At 34.1% G+C, this 27,513-nt stretch overlaps 1 protein-coding gene across 3 annotated transcripts in view; it reads right to left on the bottom strand.

Annotated features, from left to right (window-relative positions):
* LOC150109475 (armadillo repeat-containing protein 8-like) overlaps positions 1 to 27,513 on the bottom strand; it is a 235,349-nt gene that overhangs the window by 85,414 nt on the left and 122,422 nt on the right. For all 3 annotated transcript variants that reach the window (XM_090408488.1, XM_090408504.1, XM_090408496.1), the window contains exon 10: positions 13,567 to 13,791. In XM_090408488.1, the coding sequence (XP_090264614.1) occupies positions 13,567 to 13,791 (225 nt within the window). The remainder of the gene's footprint in view (positions 1 to 13,566; positions 13,792 to 27,513) is intronic.

Here is a 27,513-nt window from a genome sequence, read left to right as displayed (position 1 = left end):
TATCCATTCTTTCATTAAGAGATAATAAACTTCCACATATATCCCTGAAAATTAAGGCACATTGGTGCCCTCTGAGTAATTAATTTAAGTGGAAATCAGCTCAAATTTCTTCCATTCAGCATTGCAAAACTTCCAAATCTACAAGCTCTGTGGCTATCAGAAAACCAGGCAATCTTAAAAAGATGACTGTATTGAGAGTGGATGAAAGTTGTAGAAGATATTCAAGAGAAATGCAACCAGAGTACATATCAATACTAGAGGAAGAAAAGGCTGCCAAAATCCCTAATATGCAAAGGCAGCTGGAGTAAATGATATTCAACCAGAAATGCTCAAAAGATTGAATTCCAGATTATTAGAATAGAGTTCTAATAATACCCACCTATAAAAAAGGAAAATAAAACAATGTGAGAATTAGATGAATTTCCTTACTGAGTGTTCCATGGAAGATTTATGTAAGCATACTTGAGAAGAGGCTAAGAAAAACTGTGGAAGAGAAACATGGAGAGGAACAAGTCGGTTCAGGATCAGATTTTCACTTTAAGACAAATAACTGAGAAATAGCAGAAATGTAACAAGCATATGTATTTAAGTTTCATACATCTGGAAAAGGCACATAAGGTACCAAGAGGAAAGTTGTACAAAATGCTACAGTTATATGGTGTAAATAGGACATCAGAGTTTGATGTTAAATCAGGTGAGAGACAAGGGATTACCTCTAATATAGAAGTCTGTTGGTTCAGCTGGGCTGATGCTTAAACTTGCAGATTGTACCATTCAGTGCAAAGTAACCTGTTGATATTCTTTTATTCTTCATCTATATGGATAACATTATGAAGAAAAGTGTAATCCTGATACCAAAATTGAAGATGTTAATATCAGCTTTTTTACTTTATGCAGATTATGTTATACTTCTAAATAAATCCAGTAAAAGACAGCAGGATTCCCTGACTAAATTGAATAACTATGGCGATAAATTGGTGTGAAAACCTGGAATAAAAAAGACAAAGACTATGAAAATAAGCAGGAATATTGAAAAATTAACTGAATCCTGAATGGAGAACCTATAAAACAACTAAAACATTTCAGTTATTTAGGCATATTTTTTTGTGAAGATGGCAAATTCAATATGAAACAGACAACAGAATAAATGAACAACATGGAATAAGTGAAAAATTAGTCAAAACACTAAACTAGGTACATGAAAGGAGTGTTCAAACCAATTTTAACTTATGGATCTGAAAGTTGGGTTAGAAGTAAAATAGGTGATCAAAGACGATGCTAGGGAAGTGAAGAGATCGCATCAGTGGCAGTATCATATTAAAAATTAGTGCACAGGAAACAAATCAACATTATTAGCATTCAAGAATGTGTGAACAGAGCTTCTGATATGATATAGTCACTTAAAGAGAAAGGGAGAAGTTAGCAAAAAAAATGTTGCCTGGATGGCAGGAAAAAGACCAAGATCTAGGTACACTACTACAGATTGACTAACAGTTTGAAGGAAGACTCTTGATAATTAGTTTTGTGTAGTATAGTACTACACAAAATATCCTGTACACCATCCAAGAATACTTATGAGGGATTTGATGATTAGATTATTAAAAAAAATATTTAAACTGCTGTATTTCTAATCTGAAAAATTCAAAATTTTCTAAGAAAATGCTTGGACTGATATATTAATATGTTAAAGGAAATTCACTACAAATTTTCTATTATAATTTATTTCATTGGTCCATACAAGTTTGCTATATTAAGAGTTAATATAGCAAAGTAATGCAGCACGTATTGTGCATTTCTTTCAAAAATTCCACCAAGTTTTTGCGTGACTCCCATCCATAAATGATTGTAAACCTATAGCATATAGCACTGTGGATTTTCTAATGGCTAGATAATCTGGAAATCCTACTCTAGATACCAAACATTTCTCAAGCCACCAACGGTCTCCCATAAGTGGGGTGGCAACATGCATTGAATCTACTTAAACACTTTTACAAACATCAATGCCCAAAGTGGGATTCAAATTCATATTCTGTTAGTATCGGGTTTACCATCTATTTGGCTAGGCCAAATAACATTTAATTTAGCATAGCCTGGTTTTATTGAAATTATAATATATTCCTTAAGTTAAGAGATTCTACAATTGAAAATTATTTTGTTATATATACTAAACTTACCTGAATTACTATTCTCTATAATCCCTAGTAAAACATTGTTCATTTTGAAAACTTTTTATATGCATTTTAATATATTATATAGATGATCATTCTTTTTACACAAGCAAGAGACAATGATTCAATGTTATAAACATGATTCATGGTATTATCTATATTTAATAATTCCTGTGTGGAAATACCATTACATCAATGTGGCATTCCACAAAGGTGCAACATTCCACTGCATAGAATATTAACTAAACTTTATGTACTCTGTAATGACTGCAGACTGCATATGATTAGTGAAGCATTAATTTTTTGAGACTACTTAAACTCAAAAATGTGTCATTTATTAATAGTTTTCACAAAACAAACTTATAAATAAATATACAACTAAAGAAATAAAAGCAAAATAAAAGTTACTATAATAATATTCCATGTGGAATTTCAATATCTTTATCAATTCTCAGAGTATTATAAGCAGTGGTTTTCGTTTTTTTTTTCCTGATATGCAAATCTGATCGAGTCCTAAAAATCTATTTTTACTTTAAATAAAAAAAAAAAATCTTTTTAAACAATTTACTTTAAAAAGTAAACACAAAAATCAGTATGATAACATACCTTTAAAAGAAATTATTAGTGGTATCTGGCAAAGGTATGGTTGCATTTCCTACTGTATTTATTTTCAGGGGCATGGTAACATGAACAAAACTGCTATCTGATAAGTTACGGTATACTGAATTAACTTCTAACTGAAATAAAATGGTTCACTTAACTGCATCCACTGAACTAGAAATCAAAAACACACCAACAAAAATGCATTATATATAAAAGCTTGTTTTCCAAAAGTAGCACGTTATGTTGCCATATTACCCATGGCAACATATTCAACTTAGCTGAATGTGTTGGAATCTCTGATTTTTAGGAATGATAATATCAAATATAATATATGCAGTTGAAAATTAATTAGTAGCTATTCAGTTTATGCCACTATGCTAAATGTAACAAAAACTTCATTATCAGAAATTCCTAATATTTATCTTCAAGGGATGCACAAGACTCTATAACAGTACTACATAAATTTAAGTTATTGACTTTCTATTAGCGATTTTCTTTCAAATTTAGTCTACAGAGTGAGTCAAAATGATGTGAGTTTCTAAAATTCTAATTTTTTTTTTTTTACAAAGAAACAGATGCAGGAATTCATTTCTGATAGTTACTGCTAAAGTGCACAATGTACTACACTGCTAATTTAGTGCAAAGATGGTGAATGAACAACAAGAGAGAACTTTTGTGTCTTGGAGTTTCATTTAAGCTTTTCAGTGAGTATTAAGAAGTATGGAAAAAAATCCCTCAGCTACAAATTCCATTCGCAAGTGGCATCACAAATTCAGGAGACCATATCAGATGTGAGTGTGGAAATGGCTGATCATGTTCAACAGTCACATTTATACCAAACCAGTGGAAGTAGACATGACACTGTAGCCATGGAGAGATGTGTCACAGAAAACTGTAGTGAATTCCATAAAAAGGTCTTGCACCCTGGCTGTACTGCTTACATTTACTAAAAGCCATTTGCGTGAACATGATGGCCCATATTAAGGAGGATGCAACATTCCTATCAGTGTGTTTCAGTGATGAAGCCACATTTCACAAGAAAAGTGAACAGACAAACGTCAATATATGGAGTTTTGAAAATCCACATATCATTGGCTAAACATTCAAGGAATAGTGTCAAAGCAAAAGATTTTTTTGTACCCTGACATACAAAGTCCAAGGACCATTCTTTTTTCTTGTACATGGAAGTATGTACTGAGATATGTTGGAGCTATGGTCACCACTGCATCTCCTTCAGGACAAACTCAATGATGTCTTCCATCGAGATGGAGCATGCTGAGACAACCTTTTGAACAATTACCTGGCTATTGGAATGCATGAATGGGACCTACAGGTTTAGGATTTGCATAAAAAGCACTGTTATGTACCACCACTGCCACAAAACATGGATGGCTCTGAAGAATTGCATCATGTTCAAGACTGTTGCAATGGCAGGAAGTTCGTTATCACTTTGATGCTTGTAGGGCTGATACAATGGCACACACACATCAAAAACTTTCATAAGCACAGTAAAAAAAAAAACTGCCTTGCTATTATAAACAGTGTGCAAGTTACATATTTATGTTTTTACAAAAAAATTAAGCTCAATAAATGTTTCTAATCATTCACATCATTTTGACTCAGCTCATACTAGTATTCCTTAGCTCTTCAATATTGTTGGATGTTACACTGACATTAAATTCATCAATCTACCAAAATTTTGGTTGTCACCCAAGTCATTTTTCTGACATCAAGATACCTCTTTTGATAATCTTATCCATTCTGTTTAAGTTACCATACCACCTTACAGTAACTCTGCTTAGACATTCCTGAATGCTAAAAACATTGGGTTCCTTTCTAATATCTTCATTTTTCATGTGATTCTATCCTTGATGCCATCTTTTCACTCCCCCAATTCTTCTAAAAGCTTTCATCTAGTTGGTATTTAGTTTCTGATCAGCCATTTTGTTTCTAAACTTATCTCAAGATCTGTAAGTTAATATAAGTTTAAACACTGTCTTGCACCACCATCATCATCAGTCATTTTCTGTCCAGTGCTGAACAAAGGCCTCCCCTAATCCACCATGCATTCAGTCCTATCTTAAGTTTTTCTAAGTTCAACCGAGTTCCAGCTGTCTTCTTAGGTTCATTCTCCTACTGTCTTTTTGATCTTCCTATAACTCTCTTTCTCAGATATCATTCAAATACTAATAATACTTCAATTTTAATTGCTGACTAAGTCAGCAATTAAAATTGAATTAAAGTCAGCAATACAGGCTATACATGGATCTGCAAAATGTCCCATAACACTATAGTTTATTGTCCATTTCTAAGTGTTATTATTTGCAATAGGTCTTGTACTCTGTTAGTTTAGTATTCTGGAAAATTTCTCTCTTATTCCATATAGTTATTCTGATGGTACCTCAGCCCACTAGCTTTGTTCATTGTCATCGATTTCCCATATTTCATTTGTTGTTTTCACTAAAAGTTTGTTCCTAAATAGAGGAAACATTTATTGTTTGAGGTTCTCCACCGAGAATGCATTATTTTATGTTTTAGCCTTTTTTTTTTTTTTTTAAATCTAATTGCTGATTTTTGTAATAAATTTGTTAGAACAATTATTCAATTTAGTCAAAAAATCCTTCAGACGTGTACTAAATTTATGTAGGGTATAACATCATCTGCATGAAGTAAAGAGCTGAGTTATTTTTGCTATCAGATTTAATGCCACTTTTCTTCATAATGTGATTTATGAATATGAGTGAAAGATAATCTTTCCAAATATCCTTCAATTCTAATTGCTGATTAAATACAGAGCTATGTATAGCTCTGTACAATGTCCCATAATACCATATAATGTATTATTTTAAATTTTTCCTCCAGGTACAGCATTTTCCTTTTCCAGATTTAGAACACTTAAGTACTGACCTTGTTATATTTCCATCATTTCTCGACTATTTATCTTAAAGTGAAAAACTGATCCTGACACCCTCTGTTGGGCCTAATCCCATTTTGTTCCTCTCCAAATTTTCTAAGTATGCTTGCACAAATCTGACCTGAATCACACAGCAGGAAAATCACACTAATTCTCACATTGTCTTCTTCCCTTTTTCACACAGTAGTACTAATGAGAATTCTATTTCAGTCATCAGGACTTTGACCTTATGAATTAAGCAGTGCAATCACCATAAAAATTTTATACCTGTTCATTTCAAGTCATATCATCTATTCCATCTGACCCTCTACATTGTGTTTCTAATAATACTCCTAATTGCATTCCTCTTGAATATTTTCTAACACTGTTGTCACTGGCAACATTGAACAATCTACCAAAATAATTACTCCAGGCATCCATAATATATCTTTTTATCTTCTGTTGTTGTTGTTTTTTTATATGACTCCTTTTATAGGAGTATTCTTTCCTTCTAAGCTTTTTTTTTATTAACCTCCAGAATATTGTTACCTCATGATATTTATCTATATATTCTTACCAAAGTCTTCCTGTGTTTAGCTACACACACACACACACACACACACACACACACACACACACACACACACACACACACACACACACACACAGGCTTTCTTAGAAGGCACTTGCTTGCCAAAAACTTTCAGTATGAGAACCTGACAATGAAAATTGTAAGTATGAAGTGAACCTTTTAAAGAGCTAAAATGTTTTAGAGGGCAACAGGAAAAGACATAAAAGCATTTTTTTTGTAGATAGAGCACTGTATTATAGTCTTCAAATTAGTCACAAGAATAAAGTTTTGTATTTGAATTAATAATTAAGCATATCGTGAAACAAACTATTAGCATGCAAACATATTTAGTTTGCAGGAAAAAACTGCATCCTGCTCTAGATTACAGGTACTTCAAATTATTTGAAGGTAAATTAAACAGGATTTACTAAATAGATTAAGATTAAAAAATAATAAAGACTGACTGAACAAACAAGAAAAACAAGTTAAGGAGAAAATTATGTATGGAGACTCATTGATCAGGGGAGTACTTAACTGTGTGTGACAAAATCATGTTTCCTGGCAAAAAGGTAAGTCAAAGGAAATGACTGCCTTGGTTGGTAAAAATGATCTGAGAGGCAAGAAGTATTTGATAAGGGAGGATGTAAAGGAGTTGTTAGAAGGGGAAAAAACTGAAGAGTAAGAAGATGAAAATTGGAAGCCTCTTACCACGCTATGATAGAAGCAAACTGAGAAGGAGGATGTTGATGGCCAATGAGTCTATACAGGTATCCCTTGATATATGCAGCTTTGATTAGTGCACAAAAAATTATTGTGACCATAAACTTGATATATGCGGTATCAAATTTAATTAGTGCGGCCCAAAAAGTTTGAAAATGAACAAAGTGTTAGACTTGGTTAGTGAAACCGATCAGATCACGTGGCACAAGTCGTGCTCACGTTAGTAACTCACTCTCAGCTTCAGTCTGTGCTTCAACCGGTTTCAGCCTTTTTTGAGGCTTCATCAGTGAGTAGCTAGACCTAATACCAAAGTGTATAGCGAAAAGAACTTATGTACTCTGCGAACGAGTTTTCCAAACAGGTGCAACCATTAAGTTACTTAAGTATAAAGAGCTAATAAGCTTCATTTCGGCAATGAAAACATTACTTAAATTAAAGGGATATTAAATCCCACATAGTTTTAAAACCGAATAAGAAACTCAAAGATCGGAATCAGAGAGTTTCTTGCCGAATATAGTAAACTATAAAGTATCGGCGACACTAGCGTTAGCCAATGCAAGTGAACCTAGTACGTAGTACAATACCGGGGCAATACGTAGTACAATACCGATACTTTATAGTTTACTATATTCGGCAAGAAACTCTCTGATTCCGATCTTTGAGTTTCTTATTCGGTTTTAAAACTATGTGGGATTTAATATCCCCTTAATTTAAGTAATGTTTTCATTGCCGAAATGAAGCTTATTAGCTCTTTATACTTAAGTAACTTAATGGTTGCACCTGTTTGGAAAACTCGTCCGCAGAGTACATAAGTTCTTTTTGCTATACACTTTGGTATTGGGTCTAGCTACTCACTGATGAAGCCTCAAAAAAGGCTGAAACCGGTCTGGGTAGTGACCTCCCTCCATAATGTAATAACAGCATACATTTCCTAGGAAATGTGTTTTTACATTATGGAAAATACCTAAGAATAGCGATCTGAACTTTCCCCCACCTTTGCAACGAGTTGCCCCGGTATTGTACTATGTACTAGGTTCACTTGCATTGGCTAACGCTAGTGTCGCCGATACTTTATAGTTTACTATATTCGGCAAGAAACTCTTTGATTCCGATCTTTGAGTTTCTTATTCGGTTTTAAAACTATGTGGGATTTAATATCCCCTTAATTTAAGTAATGTTTTCATTGCCGAAATGAAGCTTATTAGCTCTTTATACTTAAGAAAACTTATTACTTTAGATAGGTTTAATAATGGAGAAAGCAAAGCAAACATCAGAAGAGCTCTAGGCTTTGGTGAATCAACTATAACAGCCATTTTAAATAACGCGGCTGAGTACCGCAAACAAGGCAAAGTGGCATCTGCATCTTTGAGTATGCAGAGTAAAATCATGGAGGAGAAAAAAAAAGCGACCACTGTTCATTTTATGTTAGATAAGTTTTTTTTATAAAAAATAAATCTCTCGGAGGGGACCCTGTAGCCCCTAGAGAGCACGTCCCCTGAGTGGCGGATAGGGGAGCCCACCATGTGTGTGTGTGCGCACGTATGTATATGGTGGGATGGTCCGAATATACTGAATAAGGACTCGTGGACCAACAGGACAATCATCTTGACTGTAAGGGAAGCAGCACTCCCATGGACCCCTAGCTGGATCTATCTCCTCTCCTTCTACTACTTTGAGGAAGATCCACTTACTTTAATCTTTCCTATAAGATCACGTGGCACAAGCCGTGCTCACGTTAGTAACTCGCTCTCGGCCAACTCTTCTTATTTTATGACCCCCTATGCTATTAAGAGTACTCGAGGGCCATGGAGTCTTTTCATTTCTGGCCTTACAACTATGCCCTCTCTATAAACCTTACTGTAATTCTTCTATAATCTACTCTTCCCCCTGTCAATATACCCTATTCCTCCTATGGGTTTAAATTCAGAAGAAGGCTAGTTCTGAAGCCTTAAGGTAGCAGCCCTACCACTGAACTATTCCATCGTCAGGCTAGTCCCGACATGGAGAACATAATTTTACTAGTAAGCTGACAGAAAAAGATAATCGTATTGAATCTATAGTAGGAAACGACCCTGGAATGGAAAAGGTAAAACAAAAATGGAAACGATAAAATATAATACAAATAGCAAACTGGAATGTAAGAGGAATAGCATATAAAGAAATAGAATTAGACCAATTATTAAATGAAAGAAATTTTAAAATAGCAGTAATAACTGAAACAAAAAAGAAATTAAAAGGAACCATGAGAACTAAAAATTTTAATGTGATATAGAGTGGAGTTGACAGAGACTAAAGAGCACAAGCAGGAGTCATGATTTGGATTCATAACTCCCTTTAAAAACAGTTAAAACATTATAAATTATGGAATGAAAGAATAATAGAAGCTAGAATAAAAATAGATAGAGGCTATTTAACAATAATTGGTTTATATGCCCCAGAAGAGAGAAGAGAACAAGATAATATTGATTTTTATAATCAGCTACAAAACATATATAATAAAATAAATAAAAATGATTACATAATTTTAGCAGGAGACTTAAATGCAAGAATTGGAAACATGAAAATTAATAATAATATAGGAATACATGGAGAACATACTCTAAACAGGAATGGTAGAAAATTGATTGACTTTGTAGTTTATAATAACCTAAAAATAATGAATTCCTTCTATAAACATAAAGACATACATAAATATACTTGGGCAGCAAGAGGATGAAAATCAATATTAGATTACTTTATACTAAATGAAAAGACATCAAAATTTTCACTAGATGTTAGAATTCACAGAGGATATGAAATAAGCAGTGACCACTTCCTTGTTAAAATAAAATTAAGATTACCACCTAAATGGCTACAAGTAACAAGAACAGAAAGAAAAATTGAAACATTTGTTTATAAAACTAGACTATTGAATGACACAAATGTACAATAGCTATATGAACAAAGAATTAACCAATATCTAGACAAAATACAACAAAATGAAGAAATATAAATAGAATGGCTTAATATTAAAACGATACTAAATGCAGCAGCAGATGAAAGCTTAGGAAAGACCAAAAAATTCAATAAAAGGAAAAAAAACTGAAGATCTGGGATGATACAATGAAAGAAATAATCAAAAAGAAAAAAGAAGCCCATCACAAATGGTTAAGCAGTAAAAGAATAGAAGATGAAATAGAATATAAAAGAATAAGAGCCATAGCTAAAAGAGAAGTCAGAAAAAGACAGAGAATCATGGAACAAATTTGTTTCTAATTTAGAACATGATTTATATAAAATAAGATCCAATGTATATAAAATTTTGAAACACTTAAATGCAGATACCAAAGAAAACATAAAATTAAACACTGAATTGAAATTAGAAGAATTTCTAAATTACTACACAGACTTGTGGACGGACAAATATTTTAAAAAAGACAACTGGCAAACAATTAATGAAAATGAAAAGGAAATAACTAAAGAAGAATTAGAAATCAACCTGAAAGAAACAAGAAATGGAAAATCACCTGGAGAAGATAACTAGGTTCAGAACTATATAAATATGCAGGAACTAGATTCAAAGAAAGACTCTTATTTTTAAATAAAATTTATTCAACTGATATCCCCCCAATAGAATGGAAAAAAGCAATTGTGATTCCTATCTTTAAAAAAGGTAATAGAGATGACCCTAAAAACTATAGAGGTATCAGTATACTAAATTCCTGTTACAAAATATATAGAAGAATCTTAAATAGCAAACTAATGAAATATTCCGAAAACTTTATTTTAGAAGTACAAAATGGATTTAGAAAAGGACGATCATGTATAGACCCAGCCTTTTGACTAAAATTAATAACAGAGAAAAGAAGAGAATACAATTTAGAAACACATATTGCATTGATTGACTTTGAAAAAGCATTTGACAAAGTTAAAAGAAACATATTATTTAACATATTAAAAGAAAGACAAATACCAAATAATATCCTAAAAGCTATCACAAGTATATATGAAAATAATCAAATACAAATAAGATTAAATCATGAGCTATCATATACGAGAGAGATAAACCAAGGGGTCCGACAGGGATGTCCCCTCTCGGCAACTCTTTTTAATATCTACTTAAATGAAATAATAATAAAATGGAATAAAAATTTACATCGAGGAATTAAACTTTCTCCTACAGTAAACTTAAACACTCTCCTCTTTGCCGACGACCAAATAATAATTACAAATTCTGAAGATAAACTACAGAAAGCTATTTTAGATCTAAATGAGATATCCAAAGATTATGGTATGATAATATCAACAGAAAAATCAAAAACTATGGCCTTTAAAGGACAAGATCCAGCAAGAACTAAAATAGTAATAGATAACAAGATCTTAGAACAGGTGAATTCATTTAACTACCTAGGATGTACGATCACATATGAAAATGAAAAAGATATAAACGTAAAAATTGCAAAATATTTAAAAATAACAGGTGTAATTAACTCTATATTTAAACCAAACATAGTTCAAAAACAAACCAGACTAAAAGTATACAATACATTAGCCCTACCAGTCTTAATGTATGGAAGCAAAATCTGGACAATAAAACAAAAAGACAAACAAAGATTAACAACAGCAGAAATGAAGTTTATGAGAAAAACTGCAAAGTATACCCTATTTGATCACAAAAGAAATGAAGAAATTATGAAAGAATTAAACCAAGAACCAGTAATAGAAAAAATTAAAAAATATAAACATAAATGGATGGAACACGTTCAAAGAATGAAAACGGAAAGATTACCATAACAAGCCTTAAAATACAAGCCATTAGGAAAAAGAAAACCAGGACGTCCTCTTAAACGATTCAACGATGACTTCTAAGGCCGGAACAGGCCATGCTAGGCCTAAATCCTTGATATGCATGACGATGATGATGACAAAAAATAAATATTTAGATAAGTTTTTATGTAACAAATATGTATAAATAAAATATATAAATACATGTCACCTTAAAAAATAAATGTTTAAATTTTTATATTTTGTAGGATTCATTATAATTATTCCCATTAATTCTTAACATTGAATAATGCGGTGTTCATCGAGGATTAATTAACCGCATATATCAAGGGATACCTGAATGTAGATTGCAAAAGGAATTATGTAGAATTCGTGGATCTGGTCTCTGTTTGACAGAAAGAAAGATTTGTACAATGTTGATGGACTGCATCTAAATGGTTTTGGTGTTAAGTGTCTTTCACCAAGCATGCTGAAGTGCACAATCAGAGAAACTAGGGTGGAAGCAAGCGAGTTTGTGTGAAGGCACCCCTGAAGCAAGTGAGTATGAGAATGACCAAGTTAAGAATCTAGTCTCTCAATCAAAAATATTGAATAGGGTAGTCAATTCATAAAGTAAAGGTGGGTGGTGGCCTAAAGGGATGCTGCAGTTCCTATTACTAATGCCAGAAGTATCAAGAACAAGAGAGAGAGGAGTTTTTGGCATTGATTAGTACAACCTCACCAAAAGTTATAGGCATTAGCAAGAATTGGATAACAGCAGATGATGTAGTTACATCATCTGCTGTAATGATGAAGTAGTGGTAGTAAAAGTACTAGAAAAACTGTTAAAGAGAATTCAAGAATGGGTAGATAAAAATATGATACTGTATGAGGGTCAGCATGGCTTTGTGAAGGGTTGGTTATGCCTTAGTAATTTACTAACTTTTTATAACAGAGTAACAGCTGAGATGGATAAAGGAAATGGCTACACGATGATTTGGCAAAGGCATTTGACCGAATACCACATGGAACTCTGTTACACAAATTAGAACAAATGGGGGATGGATGTGACACTGGTTAAGTGGATAGCTCCTGGACAGATATCATAAAGTGGTACATTGAGGGACAGAATTGATGCAAAAACAGGTGACTAGTGATGTGCCACAAGGTTCAGTGCTGGGACCATTGCCGTTTAATTTGTACATAAATGATATAGGAAATAACCTGAAAAGAAAACATTCAGGTGTTTGCTTATGATGCAAAATTAGATAGAGTAATAGTTAATCAAGGCAATGTGGAGAGCTTGTAGGATGATTTAAATAGGCTGTCGGTATAGACAAAAGATAATGGGTGTCAGTTTAATGTGGAGAAATGTAAAGTTATTTTGGGATAAACAGATTACAAGCCATGTATCACGTGATGACAATGCACTCCAGGAAATAGATGAAGTTAGAGATTTAGGGGTGATGGTAGACAGAGAGTTAAAGTTTAGAGGACATGTTGCTAAGGTAGCCCGTAACATTACTTGGGTATTATTGAAGAACACATTAATAAGTAGAAATAAGGAAGTTGTTATTCCTCTTTATAAGGCCTTGATACACCCACATCTGGATCACTATACTCAAGTCTGGTCTTTTGGGTTTCTTGGGGATGAGGAAGTAGTGGAAGGGATTCAGAGGTGAGTATCCATGATGGTCTTAATATCATGCATCCATTCCAAGTCATTTATATAATAACCAATCAAGGGCATCAGCAGAAATTTTTAAAACAAAACTAAGCAATTTTTATTTCAAAATGTCAAATAAGAACTACTAATCAAAACAAATAAGAAAAATATTTGACAAAAATAAATTTTAATCTTTACTTACTTTTTTCACATTATTATTAGCAACTGGTAAAGTTCCTAACACACCTGTTGAAGGCAGCTGGAATTTAAGCAACTCTGCAAGTGTAGGTATGAGATGATCACTAATGCTAGCCACTCTCTGCAATTCTGTGTCTACTTCTGTTAAATAAGCTAATGTCTCAGCTCCCTCTGAACGTTCCTCAGGGGTTCTGTCCTTTTTACACATTCTTACCAATGTTGGTAATGTCTAACAAAGGTACAAATAACTGTTATAATGAATGCATCTCATTTACACTTTACAATCTTAAGATTATAACATTTTTGTAATTCTTTTGAATATCCAAAATAAACATTCACAAGCAGTGTTCTTTTCATAAGGTCTATTAAATTTTATGTATTCTGGCAATTTTTTATTTTTTTAAATTTATCACTTATATGCTCTTGTATCTGGAAACTGATAATGTCATTCAATCACCAGATACTTCACACTAAATACTCTACAGTTCCTCTTGTTACTAATTCAAATAGTGTAAGGAATTTTCTTCCCCTTCATATATAATGAAGGCCTAGATTAAAATCATGTAGACTTCATCAAGTAAAAAAAAAGAACAATAATCAAATTTGGTGTGCAGTCAACTTTTATTAATTTAAAGCACCATAAAGGTCTGCATACCCAGGTGTTGAAAACTCGGAGACCCATAACTGTTAGATTGTGATAGAGTGGAAATTTATGAACTCCTATCTTATCACAGTCTAACATGCTTTTCCAAACAAAAGAATGAGATAAATACAGTAAATTGCCTCTAAGTGTAAAACAAGTAATATGTATATATGTATCAAGCATGTTTGGTTATGAAGAAGTTAAATAAGTATATATTTTGTGCCATTAACGAATGTGGCTAATTTAATATTGAAGGTATAAAACAGTAACAGAGCATTATAAAAGTTCATGTATAAAAGAATTATAGAATGTAAGCACAAATTCAACAGTTGGGGGGGAGTGAAGTCCAAAGGTCACGGAGCCATACACGAGGAAGCGGCTCGCCCTAAGCAAACAATGTGACGTCAGCGTACATGCGATAGCGGGGGAGAGATATGGACGCCATGACGTAGTAGCACATGAGAGTTGGCTGGACATCGAATAGGGTGAGAAACGCCAAGAAAAAAAGAGGGAAATATAAGGGTCATGCGACCCTGAAACAAGGCCTTTGTTCCTGGATCTCCTGTGTGTTCGTCTCTCGTGGTAGCATAGGGTGCGAGTGCCCTTGGTATCGGAGAAATTCCCGATAGGCAGCTACGGTCTCGGCGGCCGTATTCTCCGCGAAAAGAATCAAGTCCGGCTGTCCACAGAAGGCCAGTTTCCTGTGAACCTACGAAGCACTAAAGAACCAAAAAGGGAAGATAAGTAAACTTTGTTTGTGTTACACTGATTATGAATGAAAGATTTGTGTCACATTAATATGTTATAGAAGAAGAACATTAATGACATAGGATAGGATTGTATTGTTATCACTTTAGAAGAATATTGATTTTAACCTTACTATCTGTCGTTGTGTTAAAGTTCGCCTTTATATTGAATGAAGTTAAGGATATGTTAGAGTAAAGAATTGGCAAAAGTATAAAGAGATTGTGAAAGATATGAATGTTATCTTGTGTAGTCTGACAGAGCTACGGAGTTTTAGATTGATTGTGATAATAGTACATGACTAATGCATTAGCGAAGGTTAATATAATTTTTACTTTAGGAAGCTACTGTATAATATTTTATGAGTGTAATAGTAGTGTTTGAATATTATATACCTTGTCTGGAACTCCTTTAAGATGGGATTTTAATTTATGTTATTGTGTGTATCAACTTTTGAGTATAATAAACCTTGCTTTTAATTCTAACAAAGACTTTCTGTGATTTCTGGAATCTGATGCACCGCTTATAAAATATTAATGTGAACCTATGCGGGATATTAAAAGGGTATATTTTGGCCACGTCTGCAGAGTTGATAGGTATCATCAAGTACTGTCCTGAGATTACCTTTTGGTTGTTAATATTAATAATCTAATAGCGCTAAGTGGCGCAGCGAAACAAATAAATTTCTTGGCGTTTTACGAGAGGTAAATCTCAGACACTCTGGTACTGCCTCGATCTCGAGGAAATTCCATTGTCCCTCAGAGGTACCACGTGCTACCCGATAGAGTGTATTACGGAGATATAGCATAAAAGGTTAAAATAGTTGTAATAAGTAGAAAAGTGATACAACATAACTAAATTATGGATTTTATTTAAACAAAAAAAGAGCTATGATCACTATATCTGGTAAACAGTTTCTTCTTATTGTAATTTGAAGTACTCTATAGATTCCCCTTTCTACATCCAACTAAACTAAAGTTTCTACCTAAACTAAAGCCTTGGGAAACAATGTACCAGTTTAGGGCATTTTTTTTTAGATAAAATATCTAAACAAAAAGAGCTAAAATGACTTCAACTGGTACATTGTTTTCTCTTATCATAACTTAAAATGTAAATATTTGGCTATTGCATATCAAACTTGCAGATTTTAACTACACAAAAAAAGAGCTAAAATGGTATACAGTATGTCTTACTGTAATTTAAAAAACTTAACTGTCATCGTACATATCTCACATCCAGAAAGTAAGCTCCGGTTCATAATTTACTGCCAAAAAAGATATGGGAGGTTATGCATACGCTGTAGCATAGTGACTCATTAGCTAGCTGTTGGCCATTTACTTATCATTATCGTTTATTGTCTTCTATGAATAATTTATGTTGAGTTCTATGATAAAAAAAAATTCCATCAGTTGTGAGGTTTATGGTGTCATACAGTTTTTGATGGTGGAAAACAACAATGTTGCAGAAATTCGCCAATGACTATGGGCCTAATGTAATGAGTGACAGTAAGGTTAGGCAATAGTGTCGTTTGTTTAAACATTCATAATGAACAGTGCAGTGGCCAGCCAAGTGTGGCGACAGATGATTTGGTGGGAAGAGCAAACACTAAAATTCATCAGAATCATTGTTTCACAATTACGGAACTTTCTTTTGAATTCCTGAAAGTTTCATGCTCATTCATTAATTCATGAAATTGTGACAGAAAAGCTGGGGTATAAGAAATTTCTGGGTCTCAAAAATGCTGACCGATGTGCAGAAACAGCAAAGAGTGGAATCAGTTCAAAAATTTTGGAGCGTTACGAAAACAGGAGATGAACTTTTTTTTTCTTGCATCATGACTGGTGATGAAATGTGGATTTCATCCATAAATGCTGAGTCAAAACAACAATCAATGCAGTGATGCCATTCATCATTTCTGAAAATAAAAAAATTCAAACAGGCACTGTTGATCAAAATAAGGGAGCCACTGTCTTCTGGAATCAAAAATTGCTCATCAATTTTCTTCAGCAAAGAACAACAATTAATATTAATATGTACTGTGAAATGCCGATGAAACTCAGATGAGCAATTCACAAGTTGTGATAGGAACTTCTTGACCACCCACCCTACAAGCTCTGACCTCACACCTAGTAACTGTGTTACTACCTCTCGTTCTTGCATGTGAAGTAGTGGCTCCCATCTGAATGCTTTGAAGAAGAGGAGGAACTGAAGACAGCATGACTCAGTGGTTGAACTCACTGGCGGCAGACTTTTTTTTGACGCAATATGAAGAAGCTGGTGTCACGATACCAAAAATACCTGGAAGTCAATGTCAACTATGTGAAATATAAAGTATATATGTAGGTATTTTAGCATATAATAAAACTTTTTTTCCTTCTCTACCAGTTTTTTTTTTTTTTTAATGCTTGACCAGACCTTACTTTCTGGATGCACCTTATAACTTGCCAATCCTTTCACTGACACTAGTAGCTGAAGCTCAGGTCTTGATTTTATTTAAACCAAAAGAGCTACCAACTACCAAATTTAATATACAATTTCCTATTGTTGCAATTTGAATTAATTCAACTTTTTAATCTCTTAAATTTTTTATACCTCAGGTACCTAAACCTAACCGATGCAAATTTTATCTGAACAAAAAGAGTTATCATCTACATATTTGGTATCTGCCTGCTCATAACTTAAGGCACCATAAAGCTTGTTCCCAAAATTAGGGTTTACGGTCTACTCTTATCACAACTTAATGCAATTAAATGTCTGATCTTCCCACTTCTCCAAGACTTGTAGATCCAAACTAAACTCTTGTGGATTTTATCCAAACAAAATCATCCACAATCACCAAATACAGTAGTTGGCTCTCAGTATAGGAAGGACTATTATTATAAAAAACTAACAAAAGTCTTGATATGAACCCACAGGCATGATGCTATTCTGAAGGAAATTCACTACAGTAAATTATTTGTTAGTAAACGTTCTATAGTAAGAGAACTATGCAACTTCCTCTTATTGTAACTTAAAAGCATTATAAGATTATTTCTCTCTCCCCCATGAGCACAAAGTAAAATCCCATGAATTTTATATATACAAAAGAAGTCACCTACAATCATCAAATTTTGCATATAGCCTATTTGTATTGAAACTTAAAGCAATGTCAAAGTCTCAACTGTTCTAGATGATTTTATCTAAACAACAACAAAAAATAAAATAATAACTTATCACTAAATTTGGTATATGACTTTCCTTTATTGAATTTTTTTTTTTTTAACACTGGTATCCACATCTGAAGTTTTTCAACATTACACAGAAGTAATCATCCTCCCTTCAAAGCAGTGGCAACCATTCACATCTAGTCCCATGAAAATGCAACTATTAGTGTTGTGCTATGTAGATTAAATTAAAATGTGTCTGTGTTTTGGCATGTGAACTGTGATTTCAATCAAGAAATTCAGTTTGCTATAGAGGATGTTTCAAACTGTAGCTGTTTGCATTAATGAGCTTAAAAATATAACACTGATTCTATGGGACTTTTCTATAGTCTGTTATAGTGCATGATTTCATTATAATAATGTTAGCAATACAGAACATATCTAATGAATTTCAAATCCCCTATATGCTCAAATCTTGAACATGAGTGTGAAAATATCACTAGCAGCATAGTAAGATTTTTCTTGTGTTTTTTCTTCATGTAAATTTATGCATATCTTTATGTTGGAATATGGTATTAGTAATGACTACATCTGGACAGAAATCTAGCAGGCATTCATGACTGTCATTAGGTTTGTGCTCTATCTCCAGATTTCTCAAAAATTTTTTCCCGTGTTTCATGTTATGTTACAAGAATTGATGTTTTGTAATGGAGTTGAAAGTACTAACACATGGAGCTAATAGTTCTCAAATAAAGATAAATTAATTTATAAACTCATTAATTAATAAAGAGAAGATAATTAAAAAATGTAACAGATTTAGATAAAAGGGTTTTCTGTGAATGGTGAAAACACACCAGAAGACATAAATCTAAAGAAGGCCTCACATATTACTTTGAAGGTTAACATGTTCATTGCCAAGCTGAAAATTGGAATTTCGTGTGGTGGCCAAATTTTTTTTACTTGATAGCGACGTCCACGCGATAACGCATGATCGGCCATTTGGTGAGAACTCGCATCACACAATATCGCGTGGTTGGCAATGAACGTGTTAAAACAGATATATTTTGGAGAAAATGCTTTTTTTCCCCCTTTTTTTTTTAAACAAATGAACTATTTGTAATGTGCTAGCATATAATTATACTTGAATATAGAAGGTTAAAATTGTTTCGAATGAAAAATTCTATTTCCTTTCATTAGTGCTGGTCATGACAAGGAAGCATTATAACTACTACCTAGTAATTCTGGAGACAAGAAAGTAACAATACTTCAAACATGAAACAAAGTCAATAGCAGATATTTTCTGAAGGGGAATAATTTATTATTATTATAACGTGACACCTCCAGGAAGTCCAAGGACTCATCGAGAGAGGGTATCTACTCTACAACTCGGTTTCCACTACTCAATCCACCAATGCCATCTACCGCCAACCACCAACCGTATTTCCACAGACAATCACAAACATCCATGCCCATGGCAGGATTCGAACCCGCAGCCTTTTGGCTGGAGAGAGGATACGCTAACCACTCGGCCAATCAGGCTAGCTTATGATAAGACTTTCACACCAAGGTCTGCTGAGGCAGATAAGTTCATCTGCTTCAGTTTAAAAACGATTTCTGGAAAAAAAAAAAAAAAAAAAAAAAACGCTTAATTTCCTTGGTTTTAAGAAAGTGTGAAGAAGCTCATGTTTGAAGAATAGTTCAACTGATGTAGACAACCTTAGTTTTTTAAGTCAGAGTTAAAGCTCTTGACAAGCTTAACAGAGGAGATCTTTTGTTTGTCAAATTATTATTATTTTTTTTTTAAGATAAATATATAGGAAGGAGTGCATCTGTAGTTGGAATCTCAGAAATTTCATGTAGTTCCTAAATTTTGATATATATATATATATAATAACTAAACTTAGTAAAAATAGAGCTACTCTATCATAACAGGCCTACAAGGTTAATAGTTCAAATAAGTTAAAATTACTGATTAAGATTTATGTTGGAAGGAATACTACATCTAATAACATACCTGAATATTCTAGAAGGAAAGATCATTCACACTTTGTAGAACTTCAAATTTTTAGTTACTTAGGTAGATTTAGTCTAACTCATACCCCCCCCCCCCCACTCCCATCAACCCACAACCACATGTCAAGCTTAATGGCCTGCAATGGCCAAGCAACTTGGCTTCTTTAAAACCTAATCAATGCTCTGACAGGTTGGTGTTAAACCATATCCATGTATTATAACTATCAGTTGTATGTGTTCTTCTGGCTGGTTTTTTTGTGGCATGAAGAACCCAAGTTTCCAGGAAGAGAAACCTTTCCACTTCACCTTCAGTTAAAAAGCCCTGATAAATATTCTTCACACCCCATACAGGATTAGAAATCAATGTTTCCAATTAAACTGAATGAGCTATGGAGGTGCCAGATAGATTTATAACTAGAGTAAATTCACTATGTTTGTTTGGCAGAGAGAGAATAGTAATAGTTAAGATGGGGAAGGTTCATAAATTCATTTATTCCATTTTTTGGTGAATTTAGCACTTGTGTAAAATTGGTTATTTTGGTCTGTTTTATTGTGTTTTTCCCTTATAAAATACTATAAAGCACTAATTTTCTAACATATTTTTATTAAGATATTTCAATAATAAGTATAACTTTAAAATAGCACCAAAAATGCACAAGAAATGTAATGCTAAGAAGTGTACAACAAGCAAGAATAGGAAGGCTAGCCCTGCTAACAAGGTTATTGGAGATGAGGTGGTTAATGAAAATGAATTCCAAAATAGCAAAATTAAAGCAGACCATCAGAGAGACAATGCGGGAATTACAAAAAGTCAAGAGGCGCTTAAACGAGCATAGAGAGAAAAACAAAATTAAGCAGCAATATAACAAACAATAAAGCATGGAAACAGGTAAGTTAGGAAGTAACCGAAATCAAGTAAGTGACGTTGTTTGTAAAAAGAAAGATGTTATTTGGTATGGTGACTCTATAATAAAACATGCTATTGATGAGCAAGTTATAACTTCGAGTTTTCCTGGAGCAAAATTATGAATATAAAGGAAACAATTCAAAATCAGAAAAGAAAAGTAAACGAAATTGTAATAGTAGTAGGTACTAACGATTTAACTAGTGATAAGTTCAGTATCAGAAAGGACATGAAAGGGTTGTTGGAAGAGGCGAGAGTGAAGAGTGAGAAAGTGAAAATCATCAGTATTTTACCTCAATATGATAAAAGTGAATTAAGGGCTGTGATGGCAAACGATTCGATGTGTAGGTTGTGTAGAGGAATGGATGTGACTTTTTGGATGTATGGAATGAGTTTGAGGAAAGACTGGATTCAGGTGTAGGAACAGTCTACACCTGAATGCGGTTGGGTATCAGGAGTCTAGAAAAACTATTAACTGGTATGAGACCTGAGAGAGAGATTAAGGGAAACTAAATTATAAAGGGAGGAATGGTGAGTATAAGAGCGACAATATTATATAACTGTGTTAATGATGGGAATGGGCTTTGTCATGGAAATGTTGACGAGGAGAGAACGATTTCAACTTTGTGTTCATCCAGTCCAGACACATCAAAAGATGGGTCTGGACTGGATGAACATGATGTCATGCAAAGATGTCTACATGTATAAGGCACTAGAAAAAATAGAGATCTGCAAGTTATCCAACTGTGTCGTGCAGACTGCAGACAAGAGTATACAAAAGAACATGAAGGTAGATTATTATGTCTGTACACGAATGCTAGGAGTATCAGAAACAAATGGGGTAGATAGAGTTTGATGCCTTAGTCAATCTGTTGGGAGCTCAGATTGTAGGCATTAGTGAGATATGGCTATAAGAATCAGACAAACTAACTGGTATCGAGTGTAAAGGGTACAGTATTTTTAGAAAGGACAGAGGACAGGAGAAGAGGGGGGGGGGGGCATGCTACTAATGATAGTGAATGCCTTGAATTCAGTTTGAAGCCATCTGGTGTGAGGTGGAATCTAACAAGATCAATTACATAGTGGGGGTGTTGTTATAGACTTCGTGGATCAGTTGCTAGTGATGAAGAAATGCATCACCAAATAGAAAAGATGAACGAGAAAAGAGTAATCATAATGGGAGACTTTAATTATCCAAATATTGATTGGATAGCAGTAGAATCTCATGAGAAGAATGAAAATGCATTTATTGAGATGTTGCAGGACAACTTCCTCAAGCAGCATGTGACAGAAAAAACTCGAAGTTAAAGAGTGTTAGATTTAATTATAGTGTCAGAGGGTGTGTTTCAGTTAAAGACAACTATTCTGCCTCCGGTTGGTGACAGTGATCAAGCAGTACTCACTCGGGAAGTGACCAAGTTTACGAATGTTCCATTCAGAAAAGGTTATATGCTAAACTACAAAGCAGGAAATTATGACCAACTAAGGAGTATAAGTGGTGTGTGATAATAATGGATTGCCACTGGATGATGTGTGTGTGCAAGCACTGTGAATGAATTCGTGAATAAGTATGATCGCTGGTGCATGTAGTATTGGCCCCCCTGGATGAGTCCCTGACTCCTGGAGGTTTCGCTTAATAATAATAATATTATTATTACATACAAATTACTATTAATGAAGGATTGGTTAGAGAAAATTTGCAATTCTTTATGGATTTTTATTTCTAGAATATAGTTTTATTACTATTAAATTACACCTTACTATAATTATATGATACCTATTATTTAATGCTTGTTTTATTAATAATCTAGCATTTTTATTAATAACATTGACTCTTTATCCCGTCATCTGAATGAAGAAAATCTGTGTGGATGGGGTGTTATTGAGCTAAAAGGCTCTAGTCATGGCTGGGTAACGGCAATAGCCGAGCATCAGTTAAAACTTCATTGGCTGTTATTAATAAAAGTTATTATCTAGAGGACTGATAGCAATTTTAGTTATTGTTTTTATCAGACCTCTAGATTATTAAAAAACAAGCATTAAATAATAGATATAATAATTATATAAGGTATAATTTAATAGCAATAAAACTATATTCCTAAGGGGTGCTTAAGTCCTAAGTGACGCCCTAAGGGTCAAAGCTGTATAACTGAGAGGAGACCTCCACATAGCCTTTAAAGGAATGCAGAGAACCGACCAGGGCTTCTGACCTAATGTCCAATCCTCACCTTCTCGTGGTGCACCCTGTTGGGTATCTACTTCGATAATGAACGAACAAAGATGGGCTGGCAATTTGGGATTTAGCCGACCAAATTGTATTCTTATTGGTTAAACCAAAATAAAAAATGATGGTACAACATGACAGAATTTCATGCCGGCTGGGGCGTCGCCCGGTTAAACAAGGGCCCGTTGTTTTTGCCAGGGAACCAGGGCGAACAGCGAAAAGTCAGCTACTGGAACAAATCTGAAAACAAACCCCAACTCAACATCACCAGAGTTAAAGATCGGTACTATCAACGTAAGAAGCCTGAATGACAAAGAAATGGAGCCAGCTGAGGAATTAGATAAGTACCAAATAACATAATAGGGGTGACTGAAACAAAAAAAGACCAAAACTGGTGAGATCTTTCTGAGCAATAAATACAAAATGTTATATTCAGGCAATGACAATCAAGGAAAAGAAGGAGTAGCCATAGTATTCAACACAAAATACGAGGCTAATCTTCTTGAATGGCAGTCAGTCTCAAGTAGAGTAATGTGGGCAAATATGAGAATGGGGAACTGGACAATGAGACTTATTTGTGCCTATGGTCCCACAGAAGGTTCTACTAAGATAGAAGTGGAGGAGTTTTTTAAGGCTTTAGAAAAAGCAACTGACACAATGAAAAATTGGTCCTTGTTGGGGATCTAAATAGCAGAGTAAGAAATGATTGTGAGACATACAAAAATATTTTGGGAAAATTTGAAGAAAAGATTAAAGCTAATAATAATGGCAAATATCTGTTGGATTTCTGCTCAGGACATGGACTGGTTATTACTAACACCATGTTCCAACATAAAAATGTGCACAAATTCACATAGAGAGAAGAGGCTAGGAATAAGAAAAGTCTCATTGACTATGTTATTGTTGATAGTGATGTTTTCTCCCTGGTGCAGGACACCAGAGTGTACAGAGGATTTGAAATTGGTAGTGATCACTATTTAGTCTTGAGCAGGATAAAATTGAATTTAATATTGAAAAGAATAACATGTAAGAAAGTTTTAAAGCGAATAAAAGTTGAGCAGCTCTCAGATGTGAACTGTAGACTAAAATACACAAAGATTATTGAAGAAAAAATGAAAGAGTTTGAGAACAGGAATCAAACCTTGGAGATTCATTGGCAAACTCTGAAGAAAACATTGATTGATTCTGCCAGAGAGGCATGTGGTGAGGTTGTCTGCAAGGGTAAAAAAATCAGAACTCCCTGGTGGACACAGGGAGTTAAAGAGGCAGTGAAGGAAAAGAAGAAAGCATATCAAAAGTTCCTGTCAAATAAGTCAACTTGTGCTCTTAGAGAATATAGAGACAAATGCAAGAATTCTAAATACTGTGTAAAACTAGCTAAACAAAAGTCATGGGAGGACTTTGGCAATAATATAGAAAATAAATATCAAGAAGGTGGCAAAATAGAGGAAAGAGTGCTGTAAAAGGAATTAGAGATGATAAAGGTGACATGAAAATGGGAGAAAAGATATCCTTGAAGTATGGCGTAATTACTTTAAAAAACTCCTAAATGAAACAAGCAGTGATGACAGCACAGTGGTAAAAAAACACTGACCAGGCATGCAGTCAGGAATACATATCCATACTTGAAGTAGAAAAAGCCATCAAAGGCTTGAAATGGAAAGGCAGCAGGAGTAGATGATATTCGACCAGAAATGCTGAAGTATGGTGGTATAAGAGTCTTACAGTGACCGCACTGCATAGTTCAGAAAGCCTGGACAGAGGGACGAATTCCCGATGATTGTAGTAGAGTTCTCATAGTACCCATATATAAAAAGGGAAATAAAACTGCATGTGAGAATTACAGAGGGATTTCCCTACTGAGTGTTCCTGGCAAGATCTATGCAAGTATACCTGAGAAACGGTTGCGAAGAATTGTGGAAGAAAAGCTTGGTGAAGAACAAGCTGGATTCAGGCCAAATAGAGGCTATCAGAATCAGATCTTCACTTTACGACAAATAGTCGAGAAAGCATGGGAATATAACAAAGATCTGTATTTAAGTTTTGTCAATTTGGAAAAGGCATATGACAAGGTGCCAAGAGAGAGAAGCTATTCAATACGCTGCAGTTATATGGTGTCAATGGGGCATTATATCAAGCAATACTTAGTCTTTATTTGAGTTGTAAGTCAGCGGTTAGAATTGAAGGAAGTACAGGAAGATGGTTTAATGTTAAATCTGGTGTGAGACAAGGATGTACATTATCTCCTCTGTTATTCATTATCTATATGGATCACATTATGAAGGAAAGTGGTATTAAACATGATATCAAAATTGTAGATGTTAATGTCAGCTCTTTGCTTTATGCAGACGATGTTATAATTCTAAATAAATCTGCTACAAGTCTGCAAGATTCTCTGACTAAATTGAATAGCTGTTGTAATAGATATGGTATGAAGGTCAGCAATAAAGAGACAAAGACAATGAAAATAGGCAGAATCATTGAAAATGTCAACTGTGTTGTGAATGGAGAACCTGTGGAACAAGTAAAACATTTCAGCTACTTAGGCACAATTTTTACTGAAGATGGTAAACTAAATATAGAAATAGACAACAGAATCAGCAAAGCTGGTATCGTGGGAAGTCAATTGAATAAATTCATATGGAATAAGAAAGAAATTAGTCAGAACACTAAATTAGCTGTATACAAGACTGTGTTCAAACCAATTTTAATTTATGGATCTGAGAGCTGGGTCAGAAGTAAAACACTTGACCAAAGACTAGAGACCGCAGATATGAGAGTCCTGAGAAAGATTAGAGGCATGAACAGATGGCATCAATGGCAATATCATATTAAAAACGAGGATATTAGGAAAGAACTTGACATTGTCAGCATCCAGGAATGTGTTAGCAGAGCTAATCTCAGGTGGTATGATCACTTAAACAGAATGGGCGAGGAAAGATTAGCAAAACAAGTGTTCTCTGCCAGGTTGGCAGCAAAACGACCCAGAGGTAGACCAAGATATAGGTGGATTGATATGGTACCAAGTGCTTTAGACGATAGAAATATAAGATCTGATAATGTTGGAGTCTTGACAAGTAACAGACTGATTTGGAGGAAAATTGTAGATAGGAAATTAATAATGTAATTTTTTTCATGTAGTACTATCATATCCTGTACACCCCTTGAGGGTACATGGCAGGATTTGATGATGATGATGATAAAACTATATTCTAAAAATAAAAATCCTTAAAGTTCCTCTCAGGTGCTAAAGAAGGGCAAACTTTCTCTAACCAGATCTATTTGTTAAGAGTAATTCATATAAAAGAGAAGAATGTCATAATAAGGGGTGCTTAAGGATCAAAGGTATATAACTGAGAGGAGACCTCCACATAGCCTTTAAAGGAATATGGAAAACTGATCGGGGCTTCTAACCTAACGTCCAATCCTCACCTTCTTGTGGTGCAACCTGTTAGGTATCTATCTGGATAATGAACAAACGAGGATGGACTGGCAATTTGGGATTTAGCTGACCAAAATATATTCTTACTGGCTTAAACCAAAATAAAAAATGATGGTACAACATGATAGAATTTTATGCTGTCTGGATCGCCTGGTTAAACAAGGCTCCCATTGTTTTCACCAGGGAATCAGGGCAAATGGAGAAAAGTCAGCTGCTGGAACTCCTAAAACTCACCCCACCTCAAGATCGGTATTATCAACATAAGAAGCCTGAATGGCAAACAAATAGAGCTAGCTGAGGAATTGGATAAGTAGCAGATTGACATAATAGGGATGACTGAAACAAAAAAGGGCAAAAACTGTTGAGATCTTTCTGAGCAATAAATACAAAATGTTATATTCAGGTAATGACAATCGAGAAAAAGAAGGAGTAGACATAGTATTCAACACTAAATACGAGGCTAATCTTCTTGAATGGCAGGCAGTCAGTCTCCATAGAGTGATGTGGGCAAATATGAGAATGGGGAACTGGAGATGGTTACAGATAGTATTTGTGCCTATGGTTCCACAGAAAGCTCTACTAATGTAGAAGTGGAGGAATTTTTTGAGGCTTTAGAGAAAGCAACGACATAATCAAAAAGGAAAAGTTGGTCCTTGTTGGGGATCTAAATAGTAGAGTAGAAAATGATTGTCAGACATACAAAAATATTTTGGGAATATTTTTGTATTCGAATAATAATGTGAAAATAATAAAGTGAATAATAATGGCAAATACCTGTTGGATTTCTGCTCTGGACATGGACTGGTTATTACTAACGCAATGTTCCAACATAAAAATG

The sequence above is a fragment of the Typopeltis vanoorti genome, chromosome 2 (genome assembly GCF_054136105.1).
Source record: "Typopeltis vanoorti isolate ZY-2024b chromosome 2, IOZ_Tvanoo_1.0, whole genome shotgun sequence".
Taxonomy (NCBI): Eukaryota; Metazoa; Arthropoda; class Arachnida; order Uropygi; family Thelyphonidae; genus Typopeltis; species Typopeltis vanoorti.
This window is presented reverse-complemented; position numbering and strand designations above follow the sequence as displayed.